Source organism: Periophthalmus magnuspinnatus, chromosome 1, assembly GCF_009829125.3.
Source record: "Periophthalmus magnuspinnatus isolate fPerMag1 chromosome 1, fPerMag1.2.pri, whole genome shotgun sequence".
Lineage (NCBI taxonomy): Eukaryota > Metazoa > Chordata > Actinopteri > Gobiiformes > Gobiidae > Periophthalmus > Periophthalmus magnuspinnatus.
The window spans coordinates 27,001,912-27,022,933 of NC_047126.1; the positions used below are offsets into that span (position 1 = coordinate 27,001,912).

At 42.8% G+C, this 21,022-nt stretch overlaps 1 protein-coding gene across 1 annotated transcript in view; it reads right to left on the reverse strand.

The window, feature by feature from the left end:
- Window positions 1–21,022, reverse strand: part of cacna1ab (calcium channel, voltage-dependent, P/Q type, alpha 1A subunit, b) — a 121,551-nt gene that overhangs the window by 96,570 nt on the left and 3,959 nt on the right. Inside the window, 2 exon segments of the mRNA XM_055224199.1 lie at window positions 5,211–5,350; window positions 5,922–6,027. Of these exon segments, the coding sequence (XP_055080174.1) occupies window positions 5,211–5,350; window positions 5,922–6,027 (246 nt within the window).

Here is a 21,022-nt window from a genome sequence, read left to right on the forward strand (position 1 = left end):
TAGTGAGACAGATGAGGGAGAGAGAGGGAAGGAGAGGAGAAAGAGAATGGAGAGAGGGGGAGACAAACAGAGGAGAGAGGGGGAGAGAGGGGGAGATAGGCAGAGCAGAGGAGGGGAGAGAGGGAAGGAGAAGAGAAGAGAGAGGGTAAGAGAAGATGAGAGAGGGAGATCTCTCGTGATGGAGGAAGCAGAGGGAGGAGGAGCCAGAGGAGGGCTGCTGCGGTAACCTGCTTTCTACTCTCTCCATCTCTCCCTCTGCTCCTCCTCTTACCCCCCTCCCCTTCTCTTTCATGTCCTCTGTCTCCTCTCGCTTTCTCCTTTTCTCTCTCTCTCACTCTTACTTTTTGCTCCCCTCGCTCCAGTCCTTCATCACTCACTCCTCTCCCTCCCTCCCTCTCTCTTTCTTTCTTTCTTTCCCATTCACTCTCTTATTTATTATGCATGTCCTACATCCACACATCCACAGTAAAGTGTTTATTTAGACGAGTCCAGCCAGTTCAGACCTGTTTTCTATGAAAGCTTTCTCTCTCTGTCCATTCCTTCTTCCCCACTCAATCCTCACTTCCCTTTCTCTCTCTAACTCATTTCTTTCTCCTCCCTCTCTCCTCTCTTTCTATACAACCCTCCTTCATCCTTCCTTCCCTTTCTATGTGTTGTCCCAATCTCACCCTCCATTTTTCTGTTCTCTCCCCTTTTTCCTCTATGTCTCTCTCTCTCATTCACACAGCCCTCCTTCCTTCAGCTCCCTCTCTTCTTTCCACCCTCTTTCCTCTATCTCTCTCACGCCCAGCCTCTCTCTCCCCTCTCTCCTTCCTCTATCTCTTTCTGTCCCTCCTTCTTTCTTCCTGCACGTTCTCTCTATGTTGTCCTCATCTCGCCCTCCCTCTCCTTCCTCTCTTTCTCCCTCTCCCTCTCTCTCTCCAGTGACATTTCGCCTGTGCCCCTGACTGTGCCCTCTCTACTGCCCCCTGCTGTTGCTCTGATCCTCCTCTCTCCATCCCTCTCTCCCTCTCCCTCTGTTATTGGTAAATTATTAAACATGGACTATTCCTCTCTGATCTCTCTCTGATCTCTCTCTCCAGGAGGGATGACAGGGGGCGCTATTGGGATACAGTTCAATACACGTCATGGGGAGTTTATTCAATCTGTCCTAAAAGTTTCACAGTGTGGCTTTAGACTTCTAGCTTGCATTTCTTCAATCACTGGTTTAGTTATAGCTCTGAGATAATTTGATAAAATTACTTTATTACTGTGAGAGGGGTTGTCTCTCCACAGATCTGACCTATAACTTGGTCTTGTGGCATCACCTGTTTTTAGTCCTGGTTTAGTCCTTGTTCTAGTCCTGGTTTAGTCCTTGTTCTAGTCCTGGTTTAATCCTGATTTAGTCCTGGTTCAGTCCTGGTTTAGTCCTGGTTCAGTCCTGGTTCAGTCCTGGTTCAGTCCTGGTTCAGTCCTGGTTCAGTCCTGGTTTAGTCCTGGTTCAGTCCTGGTTCAGTCCTGGTTCAGTCCTGGTTCAGTCCTGGTTCAGTCCTGGTTTAGTTCTGATTTAGTCCTGGTTTAGTCCTGGTTTAGTTCTGATTTAGTCCTGGTTTAGCCTGGTTTAGTCCTTGTTCTAGTCCTTGTTCTAGTCCTGGTTTAATGCTGGTTTAGTACTGGTTTAGTCCTGGTTTAGTCCTTGTTCAGTCCTTGTTCAGTCCTTGTTCAGTCCTTGTTCAGTCCTTGTTCAGTCCTGGTTTAGTCCTGGTTTAGTCCTGGTTTAGTGCTGGTGTAGTCCTGGTTTAGTTATAGTTTAGTCCTGGTTTAGTGCTGGTTTAGTCCTGGTTTAGTCCTGGTTTAGTCCTGGTTTAGTTCTAGTTTAGTCCTGGTTCAGTCCTGGTTTAGTCCTGGTTCAGTCCTTGTTCAGTCCTTGTTCAGTCCTGGTTTAGTCCTGGTTTAGTCCTGGTTTAGTCCTGGTTTAGTCCTGGTTTAGTTCTAGTTTAGTCCTGGTTTAGTCCTGGTTCAGTCCTGGTTTAGTCCTTGTTCAGTCCTTGTTCAGTCCTGGTTTAGTCCTGGTGTAGTCCTGGTTTAGTTATAGTTTAGTCCTGGTTTAGTGCTGGTTTAGTCCTGGTTTAGTCCTGGTTTAGTCCTGGTTTAGTCCTGGTTTAGTCCTAGTTTAGTCCTGGTTTAGTCCTGGTTTAGTCCTGGTTCTACTCCTGATTCAGACCGGGTTTAGTTCTGGCTCAGTGCTGATTTAGTCCTGGTTTGGTCCTTCTGTCCAGTATTCTATAGCATTTCATTTTCTGTTTGCTCAGAGCAGAAATCCCTCTCTCCCTTTCCTACCCTCTCTTCTTTCTCGTCTTTCCTCCTGTTCATTTTTTTCACTCAGAATCAATAGAAGCCCGTAGTCTCTATAAAGACCCAGACTTTTCAACAGTAGCATCTGTGTCCCTGCAGCATTCCACAACGGAGAGAACAAAACCAATAGCCTGGCAGGTCCAGACTGTTATCTCTGTATTTTTAACAGAGGGATATCAGTCTGGTCACCACACCCACCCAGTATCATAGCAACCAAAAAGCCAGTCCAGAGCGAGGCTGTTGAAGGTAACGCCCCTTTAACACTATCAGGAGCGACGTTGGAGAAAGAAGCCGCCTGGTTCGTCTGTTGATGTTCATATCTTGATTCACGGACAAAATAAAAACACCAGGATCATGTAGAGCGAGGTTAACGCAAACATTTTACACCAAAATGACGAGGCTCACTGCAGCATTTATTAAAAAAAAGGAGTGACAATTTTTCAATGTAAAGTAAATTGGAGCCAAAGTCAATGGAGCTGCAGTGGCTAGCACATTAGCTACGCCCATTTATATAAACACTCTGTGCTTTCAAGCCAGAACCGAACACAATCGTGCAATCAGACGTCTTTATTTCAGTGACAAAAGTGAAACGATTGGTCATCTGTCATTTACAAACTGTGATATTTCTTTCCCTTTTTCCTTCGATACAGATGGGTTACGCATGTCCCTGATTGGCTAATCCAGCTACCTTTCTCTCCTCCCACTCCTTGTTTTGTTTTCTCAGAGCAGGTCTCTCTCTCTCTCTACCACTTCATGACATCACAAGGTGCAACAGAGCTTTGAAGATGTACAGACTAATAATAAAGTGTTACTCAAACATGTAGGAATGAAACAAATCACAACTCAGGTATGTTTTTGATGAGGAGCGACCTCCTAACATGGCTTAAACCTCACAAGTCAAGTCAGTTTCGTGTAATATAGGACTTTTAATATCTTGGGACCTCCCTCTATCTTCTCTTCTTTCAATCCCTCTCTCATCTCTCCTCTCTTCTTTCCTGTTTCCTCAGTGGATGTGTTTGCTACAGCCTGTTCCCCTGACAAACATAGATATGGTTACCCTCCCCTCCCCCAACGCCCAGGAAGAGAGGGAGAAGAGGAAGAAAACACGGGGAAGAGAGGGAGAGAAGAGAGTGAGAAAGGGAGAAGTGAGAAGAAGACAAGGGAAAGGAAAGGGACTGGGAGAGAGAAAGGAGTACGATAAATACCATCCCGTCCCGCACCAACCAGGAAGAGAGGGAGGAAAGGGAGGAGGAGGAGTGAGAGTAGAGGAGAGAAATACTGTCCCTTCCCCCAACCACGAGAAAAAGAGAGAAGAGAGGGAGAGTGAGGAAGAGAGAAGGAGACGGAGAGAACAGGAAAGAGATAAATATAATAAATAAATACCACCCCCTAATGTCTAAACAGGTAGAGAGGGAGAAGAGAAACAGGTAGAGAGGGAGAAGAGAAGGAGATTAGGAGTGAGAGAGGGAGAAAACAAAGGGTGAGCCAGAGGAAAAGAAAGAGAAGAGAAGAGAGGGAGAGAAGAGGAGAGAGAGGGAAGGAGGAAGGGTAGAGAGGGAGGAAAGAGAGAGGGGTGGAGTAAATACCGTCTCCTCCTTCACCAACCGTAAAGAGAGAGGAAGAAAGAGGGGAAGAGAGAGCGTGAGAAAGTGTAGAGGAGAGAAGAGGCGGAGAGAAGGAGGGAGTAAATCTAAAGAGAGAGACGGCAGGAAGAGAGGTGTAGAGAGAAAGGTAAAGTAAGAGAGTGTAGAGGAGAGAGAGGAGCCATATTTATCTCCTCTCAGCCCCATCAGGAGCAGCAGCAGAGGAGGAACATGTCTCTGCAGATCCAAGCGTTTACAGGGAGTCGAGTCATTTCTAACCATGAGAAACACAAGCACATTGCTAATATTTGGCTGCAGAAGTAGTTCTCCTCAGTACAAATGCAGAACTTTGGTCAAAATCTGGAGAAAGACACTGAAGGATGGGTCAAATGTAGAGGACACATTTCCCTACAGGTCTATTATGCAAAAGAGCTTTAACCATTTGTGTTGTGATGCTGTTTACACCAACGTCACATCCATTGAGCACTGCAGTTTTCTAATGTGGAAGTCAGCAACGTGTCTCTTTTATTAAGTAGTTTTAGATTAATATTGTGATTTAAACATGGAACAAAATGATCCCCGGGTGTCATAGATTATTACTATATAACAGACACAAGCACATTAGGTATCTGCTCACATTTTCCAAATAAGATGAAGCCCATAGTCTTTATAAAGAAGCAAATTTTTCAACGGTAGCATCTGTGTCCCTGCAGTATTCCACAACACACTGAACAAAACCAATTGCCTGGCAGGTCCAGACTGTTATCTCTGTGTATTTTTAAACAGTGGGATATCAGTCTGGTCACCACACTCACCGTTGTGTTTCAAGTCAGAACCAAACACGATGCACGTATAATCACATCTGTTTATTTCAATGACAAAGGTGAAATGAAGGAGCTCGTTGGTCACCCAGCAAGATGACATTTATGTCATTAATTCTACAGAAATCTGCCATGTTTTTCCCTCCCTTGTGATATTATTTTTCCTTTCTTTTTTCCCTAGTAGCAGCCATATTTGTTTTGATATGGATGGACCATGCATGTCCCTAATTGGCTAATCCACCTGTCAATCATGCCTATCTGAATTTGGAGAGATTCAACTGTGACCAGACTCACCTCTTTGCAAAGTAGTGGGGAAGTGTGTATTCAGAATCCCAGGCAACAAAACCACACATTTATAATAGAAACTGCACGTAAAAGTAATAACTAATAACTGTGGCCTATGACCCCTCCAGAAAACCCAGCAGCAGCAACATAGAGAGTACAGAGAGGGTAAATGGTGTTGGTCCCTTACCCGGTGAGCACCACCACAAAGTCCATGACGTTCCAGCCGTTGCGAAGGTAGGATCCCTTGTGTAGAGCAAAACCCAGAGCTAGAATCTTTATCCCCGACTCAAAACAGAAGATGGCAATAAAGTACGGCTCTGTCTCCTCCTGCGAACGGCACAGACAACAAGGGTCAGACACAAACACGGTCAGGCACCTTCAAAGTGGAACTACACCTTTTTTGCTACTAAACTTTCTGGTTAAAAACACCTAAATCTAAGTGTGTGGTGCCTCCAGTGGAATTTCCTGTAGTTGGTGACATCACACAAGACTGCCCTGATTACAGCCAGGTGTTTCTGATTACAAACAGACGTCAGTGATATAGGGTTTTATTTGGGGAAATGGCCGTTTACGTGCACAGTGAAAATTATCTCCAGAAATCATAATCTGGCTTCTGGAGATAACAGAACTTCTGATGTGAGTAATCTGATTTCTCTCTGATTGTTCACACTTGTGCAGGTTTTGACAAGGAAAATTATCTTGTTAAAAAAGTTCAAACTAATACAGTACAGCACAGCTCTAAAATTCCAGATGTGATCAGATTTCTCTTGTGCTGTAAAAATCTCCCGAAAAAATCATATTCTGAATTTTAATGACCGTGCGTGTGTAAAACCATTACAAATATATAAAACAGCGCACATAGTACAGACGGTGAGATGTTGAACTAAAAGTGAGTTACCAGTCTTTCTGAGAGCGGCGTCTTGTCCCCATCGGGCAGGTGCTGCTCCAGAGCCAGGACGATGCAGTTGGCGATGATGGTCGTCAGGATCATCCACTCAAACGGAGTGAGGTTGGGTTAAGGACAATAAGGAACAAGTGTCCAGGAAATAGACAGAGCCATCACACAGCGTCACAGCAAAACATTCATACAAGTAAACCGAGGCATCAAACCACAGCATATCACACCGCAGCATTCATATGACAAATCACCAGGAAGTAGACACCAACATCAAAAACATCACGCCAAACATTTACATTCAGTTAAACCAGGAATTAGTCTCCACCATCAAACTGTATTTTCATTTTACCATCATTTTACCAGGAAGTAGGCACCACCGTCAAACCACTTCATACAAAAACATTCTTTAAATCCATCTCACCAAGTATTAGACACTACCCACCTAACTCACTTAATAACCCACCATTAAACAACATAACACACAAATATGACCAAATATACATTCATTTTAGCAGGAAGTACTCTCCTCCATCAAACCACATCACACCATAACGTTCATAAACAGGTTCGTGATGAGGGAACAACCAAACCACACCAACATGTTCTGTTTCTCATTTACACCTGACCTCAAATGATTCCACACACAAGGACGTATCCAGTGCCAGAAATGAGCGTCTGAATATCATTTGTGGTGAAAATGAACAGTGGGCGATAGATTTCAGCACCACGGACAGCTCCAAGCTCAGGATTTACTGTTGAGGCGTTTCAGCACCAAGGACAGAGGCACATACTGGGATCTGTAGATCTACACTCACAGTTCAGAGGGATATTCATTCAACACTTTCTAACAAAACCTTAAAAAGCCTCGTTAGCCACTTTTAAATAAACACTATTACACAAGCGTATTTGTACAGGTAAAGAGTCTTGAATCAGAATTGAATCACCTATATCTCGTATTTTCCACACTGTTGTGAAGAAGACCTATTGTGCTTGTGTCTGATTTATATTTATAATCTGTGACAACTGTGGATTATTATGTTATAATTTGGATTTTTAACCATAAGGAGGGAATCACTGGGGCCGGGAGAGATCGCTAAATTACTCAAACATGCATGGATGACATCAAACCTCTTCAGGCATGTTTTTGATGAGGGAACAACGTTAAAACATGGAAGAAACTGAAAAAGAAATAAAAAAAGAACATGCTCCAACAGGTAGATAATCAATTAGATAGTATTAGTGTAATCAGTGTGTCCCTATGTAACATGTGTGGGGATTTATTATTAGAACAATATGGTTTAAAATTCAGATATGGGTTCAAATAAGTTTAGGGGTTTACGTTAAGGTTTGGCAAGTGGTTAAAGCGGATATCATGTAGCATATGCTTTTCTACTGATGGGATAGTATCTATGGTGAATATTTACTATAGTTTTACATCAGTTAAGTGGCAGTTTGTGGAAAAACAGTTGAGAAAAAAGAACAAAAACACAGGAAGTAGTAGCGCTGAGTTGTAAAATAGAATTCTATGTAATCAAAATGGAAAATTCCATCCAAAATGCAGGAACAATAATGTGCAAGGAATGCATTTTTCTGACAGTTTAAATGTGTTAATGTGTTTTTACTGGTTTAATCTATTAATCTAACTATTTTGTAGCATTCTGTTTGTGAGATAGGAAGTAAAAGATTAAAGATTTCTAGTAAAATCTTTAATGTAATAATTTCTATACATTTTTAGTGAAAGATCCACTTTGAGGTTAGGCTCAGTTTCCAGGAAATGAATGGAAAACAATGGACTGTCCCCACAAAGCATGGAAACCCGACCCGTGTGTGTGTGCGCGTTAGCTCCGGGGAGACTCGATGCACTCGGACAGTTGTGGCCTGTGCCTAATTGACCGCTCATTATCCGGTTAGCATGTGTTAGCGTGTATTAGCATGTGGAGGTCTGGAGGTCCGGAGGAAGCGTGAGTGACACCGCTGCCCCAGGACAGAGCAGCGAGAGCGGGTGATGAGAGAGGAGCAGACAGGGCGCGCTAACAAGAGCACCCAGAGACACACGGGACATGTTTCTGCTCTGAGCGTGGAGAAACAGATGACAAGATGGGACAGAGATGAGCCAGTACAGATATTGATACGTTGCGTGTGATGACATCGACATTCCCTGAGGGTGTGGTGCTAACTGTCGGCACTGCTTTGTCTGAAGCTCTGTTACTCAAGTTAGACTTTAATCTGAGCTTTGTTTTAACACAATCTGACTACGAGAAACTGACTTGAACGGGAGAGCTGATTTGCGTAGTTAAAAGAGTCAAATAGCATTACAGTCACGAGCTAGTTAGCATTAGCCGACAGTTTTTCAATTAGTCACTTTCATCGTTTCATTTTTGTTGAAAATCAAACACAGAAACAGAACAATGAATGCTCGTATTGCTCACAAGCTTCTGAAAATGTGTTGTTTAAGTAATCTAACAATCTCTCCCGGGCCCTCCTCAAAAACATGATACAAAAAAATATACTACAACTTCACAAATCTGATGCAATGTGGAGTAGTTTCATTAGCAGGATGCATGCTGATTGTGTTGTGACAGCGCTCTGAATGGGGAGTGAGCAAAGAGAGGGGAGACTCAGAGCTTCAAAAATGCCTGTGAAATTTATAAAACATGTTAATAAGCTGTTTTGTAAATAAAATAAAATGAAACTTGATGATCTAAATATGTCATATGTTATCAGTTCATACCCCATAGAAGTAATAAACTCATTATGAATTAAGTCTGTCCATTCTTTAAAGCTAACGCTGATGTGCAGTTGTTGTAAAGTGGGGCCCAGTCCAATCTGACCAAACAAAAACAGGCAGTACATACACATACATGTCCCACGTGACTGGGGATTTGAACCTGGAACCTTACGGACCTCTAATGAAATGAAGACTAGAAGGCAGCTACTTGACATCAGATGGATTAGGTCCCGTGAACAGTCGTGTAGTATCTCAGGGTCACTGCGGTGGGTCAGATCTGCTCCATTCCGACTCTATTTTAAATCACTTTAAATTATTCAGCTTCTGAGGAAAGTGAAAAAGGCGCAAGACAAAGGAACAGTGACTTTACGGTGCAGCTCTATGGAGGGAGAGGCATTACTGTCGAGCTCCGTGGAGGGTGAGTTTTTTTCTAACATGTCTGAGGAGGTTTGATTCGATATTAGGTTAAATGGACGATTAATGATGGTCTTAGGTGAGGGACGGAGGGGAGGGAGGGAGGAGGAGAGGGAAAGAGGAGAATGGGGGTGGATACTATGCAGCCTGAGGAGAAAAGGAGAGAGGGAGGAATAGAGGAAGAAAGGAGGAGAGGAGCAGAGGGGAGGGGTAAATGGGAGAGTATAGTATAGTATATTAGTGCAGCCTGAGGTGGAGAGGAAGAGAGGGAGAGAAGTGGAGGAGAAAGAGAGATAAGAGGAGGAATAGAGGTAAATGGGAGACTAGAGTGTAGTAGTGTAGCCTGAGGAGAAGAGGAGAGAGGGAGGAAAGAAGGAGACAAGGAGGAGAGGTAAATGGGGGTTTAGTGTATACTAGTGCAGCCTGAGCAGTGGAGGAGAGATGGAAGACGAGAAGGGGAAGGGAGGAAGGAGGAGAGAAGAAGCAGGAGAGGGAGGAGGAGAGGAAGATGAGGAGAAGAGGAGGAGAGGAGGACAGGTAAATGGAGGTGTATACTAGTACAGTGTGAGGTGGTGGTGTAGGCTGTGCCTCCTGCTGAGCTCAGCACCGTAAAACTGTCACCGAAGAAACATGGACGCCACAGCTCCACTCTCTCTCTCTCTAACTCTCCTTCTCCTCCCCCTTTCCCTCTCTCCTAATCACTCACTCACTTTTCCTCTCTCCCAATCACTCTTGCTCCGCTCTTTCTGCTTTTACCTTCCTCTCTCTCTCTCTCTCCCTCTATTACTCCCTCCTCTCCTCTCTCCCAGTTACTCCGCCCCCTTCCCGCCCCTCCTCTCTTCCTTAAGTCTCTCTCTATCACCCTCTCCTCTTCCCTTCCTTTCTCTCTCCCTCTCTGTTTTGACCTGAGCCACAAATCTTGTCGCTCTCCTGCGTCAAAGCGGCACAAATAAACTGAGCCACAGCCCCCCCCCTCCCCCTCCCTTCTCTCTCTCCCTCCTCTTTTCCCTCACCCCTCCTCCCTCCTTCCCCCTCTGCACATGAACACTACATCCACTACAGCGACACACAAAAACGACACTGTGGAATGTGGTGTGTCCCTGTCTCATTCTGAGCAGGACCCTGTTCTCTTGGTCTATATGTCAAAATACACTGTGATCCACCTCTGTTTTCACCATCTCCGACACACAGCCACTCCTCCGTACTTACTTCCTTCTCCAATTTTCTTCATCAGTGTTGCATGTACGATTCAGCAGCATCTTGTAACCATTCTCGTACAAAAAAAATAAAAAATGCTACTCATTAGTGCGATGTGCAGCCATCCACAGGACGGGTCAACGGTGGGCAGCGCTTCGTTATGACGTATACAGCGACATCAGCTCCCATCGTTTTTGTCATTTAAGATGAATATTGTGAATTAAAATGTCCAAACTGTAACATAATGATCCACGGGTGTCATAGATTATAACGATATAAGACACAAGCACAATATGTCTGCTTTAACAAGAGTCCCCAGCAAAGATTATTGTTCATTCACAAGTGTGATAAATGTACTTGCGATACTTGGTTGGATTTTGACGTTTTATCTCAAGCTCATCGGCACAATGGCGTTATTCATAGATCACCAACTTCAACATCAGCAGATACTGTTTTCAGCCTGATTCTTGTCTGGAATAACTATTTTTAAATGGTACGATTACAAAATAAAAAGTAGTTGATGAATAGTCAAATATGTAAATCTCTCTATATATACACTTTAAACTGCACTGAACACTACAATTAAGAGATAAAAATATACTGACAGATGAACCTGAGTCTGCGAGTGTGCATGTGAATCTGTGAGCGTGCACGTGAGTCAGCGGGCGTGCACGTGGTGGTGATTGGTGATAAATAGAGGAGCAGAGCCATGACTTCAGCAGCCTCTGCATTAGGCCCAACACTTCTGCCTCTCCAGCACTATCGGCCTATTCATTATCTGCACGTGCGCGCTCTTTCATCACGTGCATGCTCATCTGCACGTGCACGCTCATTTACACATGCAGCTTTTTTTAAGGCGAGTCCGTTTCTAATCCTAAGCAATTTTCCTGATGTGATTTAAAGAACACATATGATACATTCATGTGGTAAACATGCTTTTGGTCACCTTGGGATTAGTATTTCACTTTCTAACTTAAAATAAATAATATCTGCATTTGGAAAATATACTTTATAATTTACACCTCCATATCCAAAGAAGCATTTACGTATTGGAGCTCCCTCTGCTGTCAGCAAAGGGAATTAACATTTAGAAAATAAACAAATGAAGTCCTTAACCTCCATGAATGCTGTGCTAATAGTGTGTGTACACAGTTTGACCACAGAATGAACCCCCTGACAGTTTACGGGCTTAAAACTGCACGTGACAAATCTAGAGTTTTACCTGTGACGCAACTAAACAGGCAAAATGTAAATGGAGCACTGTTGAGGCTCAGAGAAGACGACTTGGGATGAATGGATCAATGAAATAAGGCTAAACGAAACAAAAATACAACTCCAAAGATTTTGTTTGATAAGGGGACAATAACATGGTCTTCAAGCTAAAAATGAGCTGCCGCATAAAAACAAACTAAAGTGATATGATTCTATGAGACAGATGTTTCCTCCATTTAAAGTACCATGTGTTGCCCCAAAAATAGACTAAAAGGTGACACCAATCTGACTCCAATAAAAACACATCCTTTATATACTACACATGAATACACACTGATCTATACAAACCCTCCCTCACCATCTCATACAACCACTGCAATACCATACTGTGGAACATTACAGGCAAAGCAACAACATCTCCATGGAGACAAGCAGGAAGCGAGCCCTTCAATTAAAACATTGCTCTAATCAGTATATAGCTCTGATACTAGTTTGATAAATACAAGTGTCTGGGAAGAAGTAGTAGAATTACTTGTGTACTGTGCAGTAGTAGTAATTTTTTGTGTATTGTGTAGTAGTCACAGTATAGTGTGTGCTGTGTAGTAATAGAACTATCTCATGTACCATGTATTATAAGTAGTATATTGTGTATAGTGCAGTAATAGTAGTAGTATATTGTGTGCTGTACATTAGTGGTGGTATATTGTGTACTGTGCAGTGGTAGTAGTATATGGTGTACTGTGTAGCAATAGACCTTGTATCTTGTGTACTTGTGTACAGTAATAGTAGTATTCTGTGTATTTTGCAGTATTAGCAGTAATATTGTGTGTACTTTGCAGTAGTATAGTATCTTGTGCACTTTACAGCAGTTGTAGCATTGCATGTACTGTGCAGTAGTATTTGTATTTCTTGCAGTAGTGTTTAGTTTGATTGACGTGTCCTGAGTGCTGATGACTCACCTCTGAGTTTCACAAACGCAGTATCAGCTCAAACTCAAACTACAAACTCAGACTAAAATAAAACTACGGGGGAATTCACTTAAAAATACTTTTATGTGTCAGAGAAGCAAAAGACAAGTCCAGATATGGCCTATGTTAAAAGGTGCACTGTGTTACAATGTTCCACAGTATGGCATTAAACCTTTCTATCTCCACAAGCAGCTCACGTAACCAGGCAAATTTACAAGTTAAATCTGTGGAAAGACGAGTCCGCTCACAGTAAGAATGCAGGTATTTTTGACTGATAAAATATGTGCAATTGATTAAAATGTAAAATAGATATGTTCAATGTCAACCTGTGGAACATGCCAGGTGAAGTTATTTAAAGAGACAAGCAGGTCACTATATTTGAGTTAATCGTGCTAGTTTGTTAGCCTCAGTTGTAGCCTTAATTCAACATTCATTGAAATTAAAGGGACTATATTATGCCAAATTGACTATGATGAGCTCCTATCCATGATATTATGTTACCTCATCAAAAACATACCTGAAGTTGTGTTTTGTTTCATTCACACATGTTTGAGTAATGCTCTATTCCACCTTGTGATGTCACAATGTTTCAAGTTAACAGCTCCTTTGACCTTTTGTTCAGAAGAGTTTGGCAATTCCAGGGCTGAAATGATCCAAATGATTCTAGTGAAGGTGTATGGAGTTTAAAAACACAGTGGAGCACTTCCTGTATCACCACATGACATCACAAAGGGGAACAGAGTGTTTTCTTTGTGAGAGAAGAACCCAGCCTAAATATGTACTGTCTTAAACATGTCAATGAAACAAAAACAGTATGTTTTTGATGAGGAAACAACATTGTAACATACAACAGAAAATAGCATAATATGAGCCCTTTAAATAGAGTTTGCAAAAAAATGAACATTTATTTTTAGACAGTCATGTAAAATACCAAACCTGCTGTAATCCCAAACAACATGTATAAAATATATCACTACTACTGCACAGTACAACAAAGTTCCACAATAACTACGCATACTTTACTTTAGATACTGCCAAATATGTGTATGAATATGGTATTTTTTATAATAAATCTTCAAAAGTCAAATCCACAAATGTTTTGCCCCATCTCAGTCTAACACTACAGGGATATAGGAGGATGGGAGGGCATCTGACACACAGGGATATGGGCACATGGGAGGTAACAGTAGCAGTAGTAACAGTTGTAATAGTCGTAGATTACACCCGTCTGACCTGCTGACCTTGGGATTTGAGACATCACGCTGAGGTCGCGCTGGGGTCAAGGGACGGGGCTCTGTCTCCACTGTCCCCTTTTGGCCTCTTTTACTCCTGTCATTCATAAATCAGCGGGCTCTTTCTCTCTCTCTGAATGTGAGCTGACTGCACAACGAAAACCTATGACAATCCATGAATACAAATACAAGATACTGACAAAAATGTACTACAGATAGTCGTGACCTTATAGTACTTATGGTAGTCTTAAAGAGGGGGTATTATGACCTTTTATAACCTCATTCCCTCGTCAAAAACATGCCTGAAGAGGTTTTAGACATCACCCGTGCATGTTTGAGTAATCTAGTGATCCCTGTCCCACATCACTCCATAAATATACAGAAGAATTATAGAAAACAATATGATACGACTTCACAAACCTGATGCGATGTGCAGTAGTTTCATTAAGCGGGGTGGTTTCTGGTCTGGAGTCTCTCAGACCCCTTGAGCGGGTTGGGACATGTGACAGAAAAGGTTAACGAACTGGAGCTGTCAATCAAACGCAGCTTAAACAGAGCGGACATTTTAAACATACATTTTCAGCAGAGCACCCCAAAGACGTGATTGTCGTCAGCTGAACGGACTTTAAAATTAAGATGGCAACTTTGTGGAGACAATCCCAAACAAACAATGATAAGGTTCAATATTTATGGATCATAAGTTTGGAAATGTCCATGTGCTGGTCACTTTAGCTCTAGTCTAGTCACTGTATGTAACTTTTTAACCCAAAAAAGTTGTATTTTTTTTCATTTTGGTTGTAGTTTTGAAGTACTGAAAAACTTGATTCTGAGCGGGGTTGCATTTCCACAAAAACCTGACTCTTATTTGGCTTGGAGGAAGGCCTCATCCTGCTTTTTTCATGGTAATAATGTTCCTTTGGTTATAAAATTCAATAGTACGGCATAAAACGGATCTACTTCCATGGAGAATGTTCTGAAATACGGTTTAGAAATGTATAGAACATGTTAATATGTTGTTTTTGGCGAATCTGCATTTTCAAAACAATCTAAATGTGTGATGGGTTTGCAGTAATACGCCGTAGAAGTACAATACCTCCTCTTTAAAGTGTTAGCATTAGCATTAGCCTTACTGCTGCGGCCAGCTGCTCTCTGATGCTCTGATGCTCTGATCCTTTTCCCTTTGGTCATTTTTCAGTTGCAAATTCACAAAATGTCAGACGTGTTCAAACCGTATTTCCTGCTCTCATTCACTCTCCTTCCTCCTGCGCCCTCCCTCTCTTTCACTCGTTCCCTCTACCCTCTCTCCTTTCTCCTCTCTCTCCAGCCCTCCCTCACCATCTTTTTCACTCTCTACCCCTCTGTCTTTCCTACCCCTCTTTCTCTCTCCAGCCCTGCCTCTCCTTCTCATCTCTTTCATTCTTTCACCCACTCTTTCTCTCTCTCTATCTCCCTGGCTGTACTCCTCCTTTCTGTCACAGCAACCATTCCTCTCTTTTTCTTTTTCTCTCTCCCCCTCTTCCATCATACTCTCCTCTCTCCAACCCCCATCTCCCTTTGCCTCCTTCCTTCCCTCCCTCCCTCCCTTCTCTCTTCCTTCTCTCTCCTCTTTCGTCCTCTCCTCTCTCTCTTCCATTACCCACTGTCCCTCATCTTCTCTTCCATCATGGTCTCCTATCTCTCTTTCCCTCTTTCCTACTCCACTTTATCACCCCCTTCTCGTCTCTTTCTCTCTTCCATCACTCACTTTCGCCCTTTTCTCTCTCTCCCTCCTCTCTCTTTCTCTCCGACTGAACTGGAGTCTGATCAATAATTCACACAGAGCAGAGTGAATGGAGATCAGTGACTCAACATGCCCCCTCGCTGCTAACCCCCACGCCCCCACCCCTTTCTGCCCCCCTCCCTCACTCCACCCCTCCACCTCTTCCCCCTCTTTCTACCCTCCTCCCTTGCTCTACCCCTCCACCCCTTTTTCCTTCCTTTCAAATGACCACGATTCCCACACAGTCTGACGTCATATGTTACAGTAAACACGATGAACTCCATATGTGTATTTTTCATATACTTTCCACACCTTTGAAACGCTTTTTAAAGCTACACTATGTAACATTCACTTCTTGTTGTCGTTGAATCTAATCTTATGTACCCAACTTTTCCGATGTATTTGAGCAAAACGTGTCTTGTCCCAGTACAGACACTGTATAAGCAGCTCTTAGGGTCAAAATAAGTTCCTTGTGTACTGTCTGTGACTAATCTGATCATTGTTAGCGAATCAGAGAGTGCGTGTTAGCATGCTAGCTGTTGTTAGCTTTACAGTCATAGCAAAACTCTGCTCTGACCTCTGAAAGTTGCGAAAAGTGCTAATGTAAAAATTAGGATGCTCAGAATTCACAAGGTAACTAATTAAAGAGGGCAAAAATAAAATCTCTGCATTTCAAACAAGAAACAGTTACAAAAGTGTCATTTATAATTCTACAGTTGCATAATTTGATGAATGACTGGATTGGTCTCCTGAGGACAATGAAGGCAGCTGTTTATATTGCCCTATTGTTCCTATTGTCCCCTGATGTTAGACCTGAGACCACCCAGGATCTACACTGGACTAAAGCAACAGCAGAAGTCCTATAAACCTGGGTTAGACCTGATTTAGTCCTGGTTTAAAACTGGGTTAGACCTGATTTAGTTCTGGTATAGACCTTGTATAGATCTGGTATAGACCTGGTTTAGTCCTGGTAAAAACCTGTGTAAGACCTGTTTTAGTCCTGGTTTAGACCTAGGTTAGACCTGATTTTGTCCTGGTATAGACCTTGTATAGACCTGGTTTAGACCTGGTTTAGACCTGGTTTAGACCTGGTTTAGACCTGGTTTAGACCTGGTTTAGACCTGGTTTAGACCTGGTTTAGACCTGGTTTAGACCTGGTTTAGACCTGGTTTAGACCTGTTTTAGTCCTGGTTTAGACCTAGGTTAGACCTGATTTTGTCCTGGTATAGACCTTGTATAGACCTGGTTTAGACCTGGTTTAGACCTGGTTTAGACCTGGTTTAGACCTGGTTTAGACCTGGTTTAGACCTGGTTTAGACCTGGTTTAGACCTGGTTTAGACCTGGTTTAGACCTGGTTTAGACCTGGTTTAGAGCTTGATCAGCCCTGGTTTAGACCTGGACCTCAGGACAGTAATATATAAATATATGAGTTCATACGTCTACACATGAAACTGTACTGCAGATTTCAAAAGGCGGCAGAACAAGAGCGTACACCACAGTTAGTGAAAATCTGACTGGCACTACTGTCTAAGGACCTTCAGCTGCAGTCGCACTGAATTATTATTGGCCACTATGACCCTCTGCATACTGGACATACTGGACATACTGGACATACTGGTGATACAGTAACCAAGGTATTTAACCTCGTCAGTAATACTGAGCAGAGCAATGGATTTATAATTTTCACTTTTGAAACTTATGAAACTGCTCCACATACATCAGGTTTGTGGAGCAGTATTGTATGGTTTTGTATCATGCTTTTGTATATCTGAGAATTGATGTGTGGGAGTATGGATGATGTAGACTTGTGGACAGAGTATTCGACAAATCTTACAGCTAACCGTCTGGAGGGTTCAAATAGGGCCTGGGTGAGAACGCTAGATTACTCAAACATGCACCCATGACATATAAAACAACCTTTGATGAGGGAACAATTTTATAACATGGTAAACAGGACCAAAAAGTCGATTTTGCATAATACCTCCTCTTTAATATCAGTGTCCATGCCATATCGTGAACATATATTTAGAAGTTCTTGGAGGGACTGTGGGGACTGAAGATGACTAAATCATCTTCATGTATACGATGGTCCTGATTGAGTCCTGGTTTTGACCTGAGTAAGTCCTGGTTTAGATCTAGTTCTGACCTGATTTACACCTGGTTTAGACCTGTTTTAGACTTGGTTTACTGAGATTGAACAAGGGATACTTAATCAATTATATTTAGTCTTCAAAAGCTGGATGTTTAAACAATCTTTAATCGCTTATTTTCAAGGTGCTTTTTGCCGATCATTCCTGTTTTCACCACATACGTCCACTGCTCTGTACTTACTTCGTTCTCTAATTTTATTTTCTTAAATCGGTGATACAGAGTCGGCAGCGTTGTGTAGTAATACGGCTTGTTTCTTTTATTGAGTCGTTTTAGATGAATATTGCGATCTAAAATGTCCAAAATATAACATAATGATCCACGGGTGTCATAGATTATAACTATTGTAACTGTTATATGTAACTGTTAACAGACACCAGCACAATAGGTCTTCTTTAATGGCATACTGTGGAACATTCAAGGCCAAAGCAACAGCATCAAACCAGAAAAATAATGATAGTCCACATTTAAATTATAATATTTAATAACTGTGATGTACCCTCTCCTACTCTGTTTCTGACTGAAATGAGGCGTGAGGTCGTGAGGGCAGAGACAGCTCGATCGTGAGGTGACGGGAGGACAGTGAAGGCATCGCGTTTCACCCCTGAGACATGAGTACTTCAGGGATCCCACAGAGCCCTGAAGTACTCATGTCTCAGGGGTTAAACGTGAAATGTGATGCCTCCACTGTCACAACAACTACACCAGAACTACCACTACTACAGTACTGATACTACATACTACTAGTCTGACGAAACCCAATACTACACATCAGTGAAAAATATAAACACAAACATAAACACTGGTGAGCTGAGGGAGCGGTTTAGACCTGGTTTAGGCCTGAGTTAGACCTGGTTTAGACCTGGGTTAGACCTGGTTTAGACCTGGTTTAGACCTGGTTTAGACCTGGTTTAGACCTGGTTTAGACCTGGTTTAGACCTGGTTTAGACCTGGTTTAGACCTGGTTTAATTTGTGTTTAATCCTGATTTAGTTATCTCCTATTTGTAATACTTCTACTTAAGTTATTTATAGTAGGATACCAAACACCGGTAGATGCATAGTACTATTAATTACTTCCAAAAAACAACAACTTTTTTACACTGCACCCTTCCACCTGTCAATCTCACGCTCCACCCTTCCCGCACTCATAAATAAAACCCCGGGATACTTGAATTCCTCCACTTAAGGCATAGACTCTCCATCCACCTGGAGAGAGCAAGCCACCTTTTTCCAGTTGAGAACCATGGCCTCAGATTAGCTCTTCATCCCAGCCGCTTCATACTCAGCTCAAACCGCCCCAGTCTGCTGCAGGTCCTGACTCGATGAAGCCATCACGACAACATCATGTGCAAACAGCAGAGAGGAGATCCTGTGGTCTCCGAACCGGACCCCCTCTGGCCCTTGACTGCGCCTAGAAGTTCTGACCATAAAAACAATGAACAGCCCTGGGGGAACCAGGACTAAACCAGGTCTGAACTAGGACTAAATCAGACTGAACATGCACTAGGACCTACTGCAGAGAACACAGCTCCTGAAGGGCCCGGACCACACACCTCTGGAGCGAACACCTTCTAGAGTATAGATACTTTACAGTGACATCACGCGGGGTGTGTACAGCAAATAAGTGTAATAATAATAATAAGCCTGAACATTCAAGTAAAAATACAAACTGGATTTAAACAACACATTTTCAGGAGACTGTCATCAATATAATCATTCATGGTCGTCTTTAGGTGTTTGACTTTCAATAAAAAAGCTGAGGGTGACACACTGAAAAACTGTTGGCTAATACTAGCTAGACTGTGACTGTAATTTCATATGAGAGAGACTTTAACAGTGCAAATCAGCTCACCTGTTGTAGTTCTATGTTGGTTCTTTATGATCCGATTGTGTTAAAACAAAGCATCACACACCCGGGAAAGTTGAGGACAGACTGAAAAATACACCTAATATACACCTAACATAGACTAAATAGACTTAAGACCACTCTGAACAGATACATGTGATATTTCATAGAGTAGGTGCCATGGCCTGTTCATGGAGTTGTTATTTTAAGTTAATCTGACCCCTGTGTGTGAATGCACAGTGGAGCGTAAACGTCCCAAATGCTGCTCTGGGTCTGTCCTGCCAAATGCCCAGATAGTGAGAGGCAGGGAAGAGGGGGAGGGAGAGGGACGAGAGGAAGAGGAGGGATGAGGGGTAGAGTTGTTAACTATAGGGTTAACAGTTTTTACACAGAATAATACCCCATGGAGACACAGGGAGATTGAGATTACAGGTTTAGTAGATATAGGGACATTTCAGAATATGTTTGTACAGAGCTAAACTAAAGGGTTAGCAGCTTTTACACAGAATAATACTTAGAATATATGACACAAAATGAGTTTAAACTGTCAGAAAAGGGCCTTGCTTGAGCATAAATTGTCTTTGCATTTTGGATGGAGTCTGAATTCAGCTGTCCTCCTTTAAACTGTCCTCTGCGTCCTCCTCTGACCACAGCGTGAATGATTCTCTATGAGATTATCTTCAGGTCAAAGCAAGGACGCTTTCACCGAGACGAAAAGATTTGAATTTCAACAAACTCCTCTGCTCCATCTGACCGTCTCTTCTGTTCCAACTGACCTCATCTACTCCTCTGGTCCATCTGATCCTCTCCTCTGCTCATCTGCTCCAGCTGATCCTCTCATCTTCTCCTCTGCTCCATCTGATCTTCTCCTCTACTCGTCTGCTCCATCTGATCATCTCCTCTGTCCATCTGACCTTCTCCTCTGCTCATCTCCTCCATGTGACCCTCTCATCTACTCCTCTGTTCCATCTGAGCCTCTCCTCCACTCCCCTGCTCCATCTGATCCTCTCTTCTGCTTCTCTGCTCCATCCCATCCTCTCCTCTGCTCATCTTCTCCATGTGACCCTCTCAACTACTCCTCTGCTCCATCTGACCTTCTGCTCTGCTCCATCTGACCCTCTCCTCTGCATCCTCTGTAGTTTACACCTCTACAAACATGTTCTGAAATGTCCCTCTGTTTCAGATGCCCTCCCTGTCTCTCCATAGACTCGTAACCTTCGTAAACGCTTCCGAAATGCATGAGATTCCTGGATTAGTTTGCCAGTTCAGACTTCAATCTTCTCTCAAATCTTAAAGCTCCTGTACAGGTTTCAAAGCGCTGAGTCGTGATTTTGAACCACGAATGTAAAATCTAGTGACCACAATCTCAAATTTTAGTCCTGCATCGAACAACATTACAATCCAGATGACTATAGTTAATTAAATCCATCAGTCCCTCTCTGCTGCCGTGGACTTTTCGCCGCGAGACGAGACGAAGGCCTTTTGGATAATTACTGCTCTGTGCGCGCCCGGACACATGCCCATATTTGGTGTGTGCAATTAGAGCGGGCCAGTCATTTCCTGTGCCGTGTGCGTGGTGCTTAAGCCTCAGAACG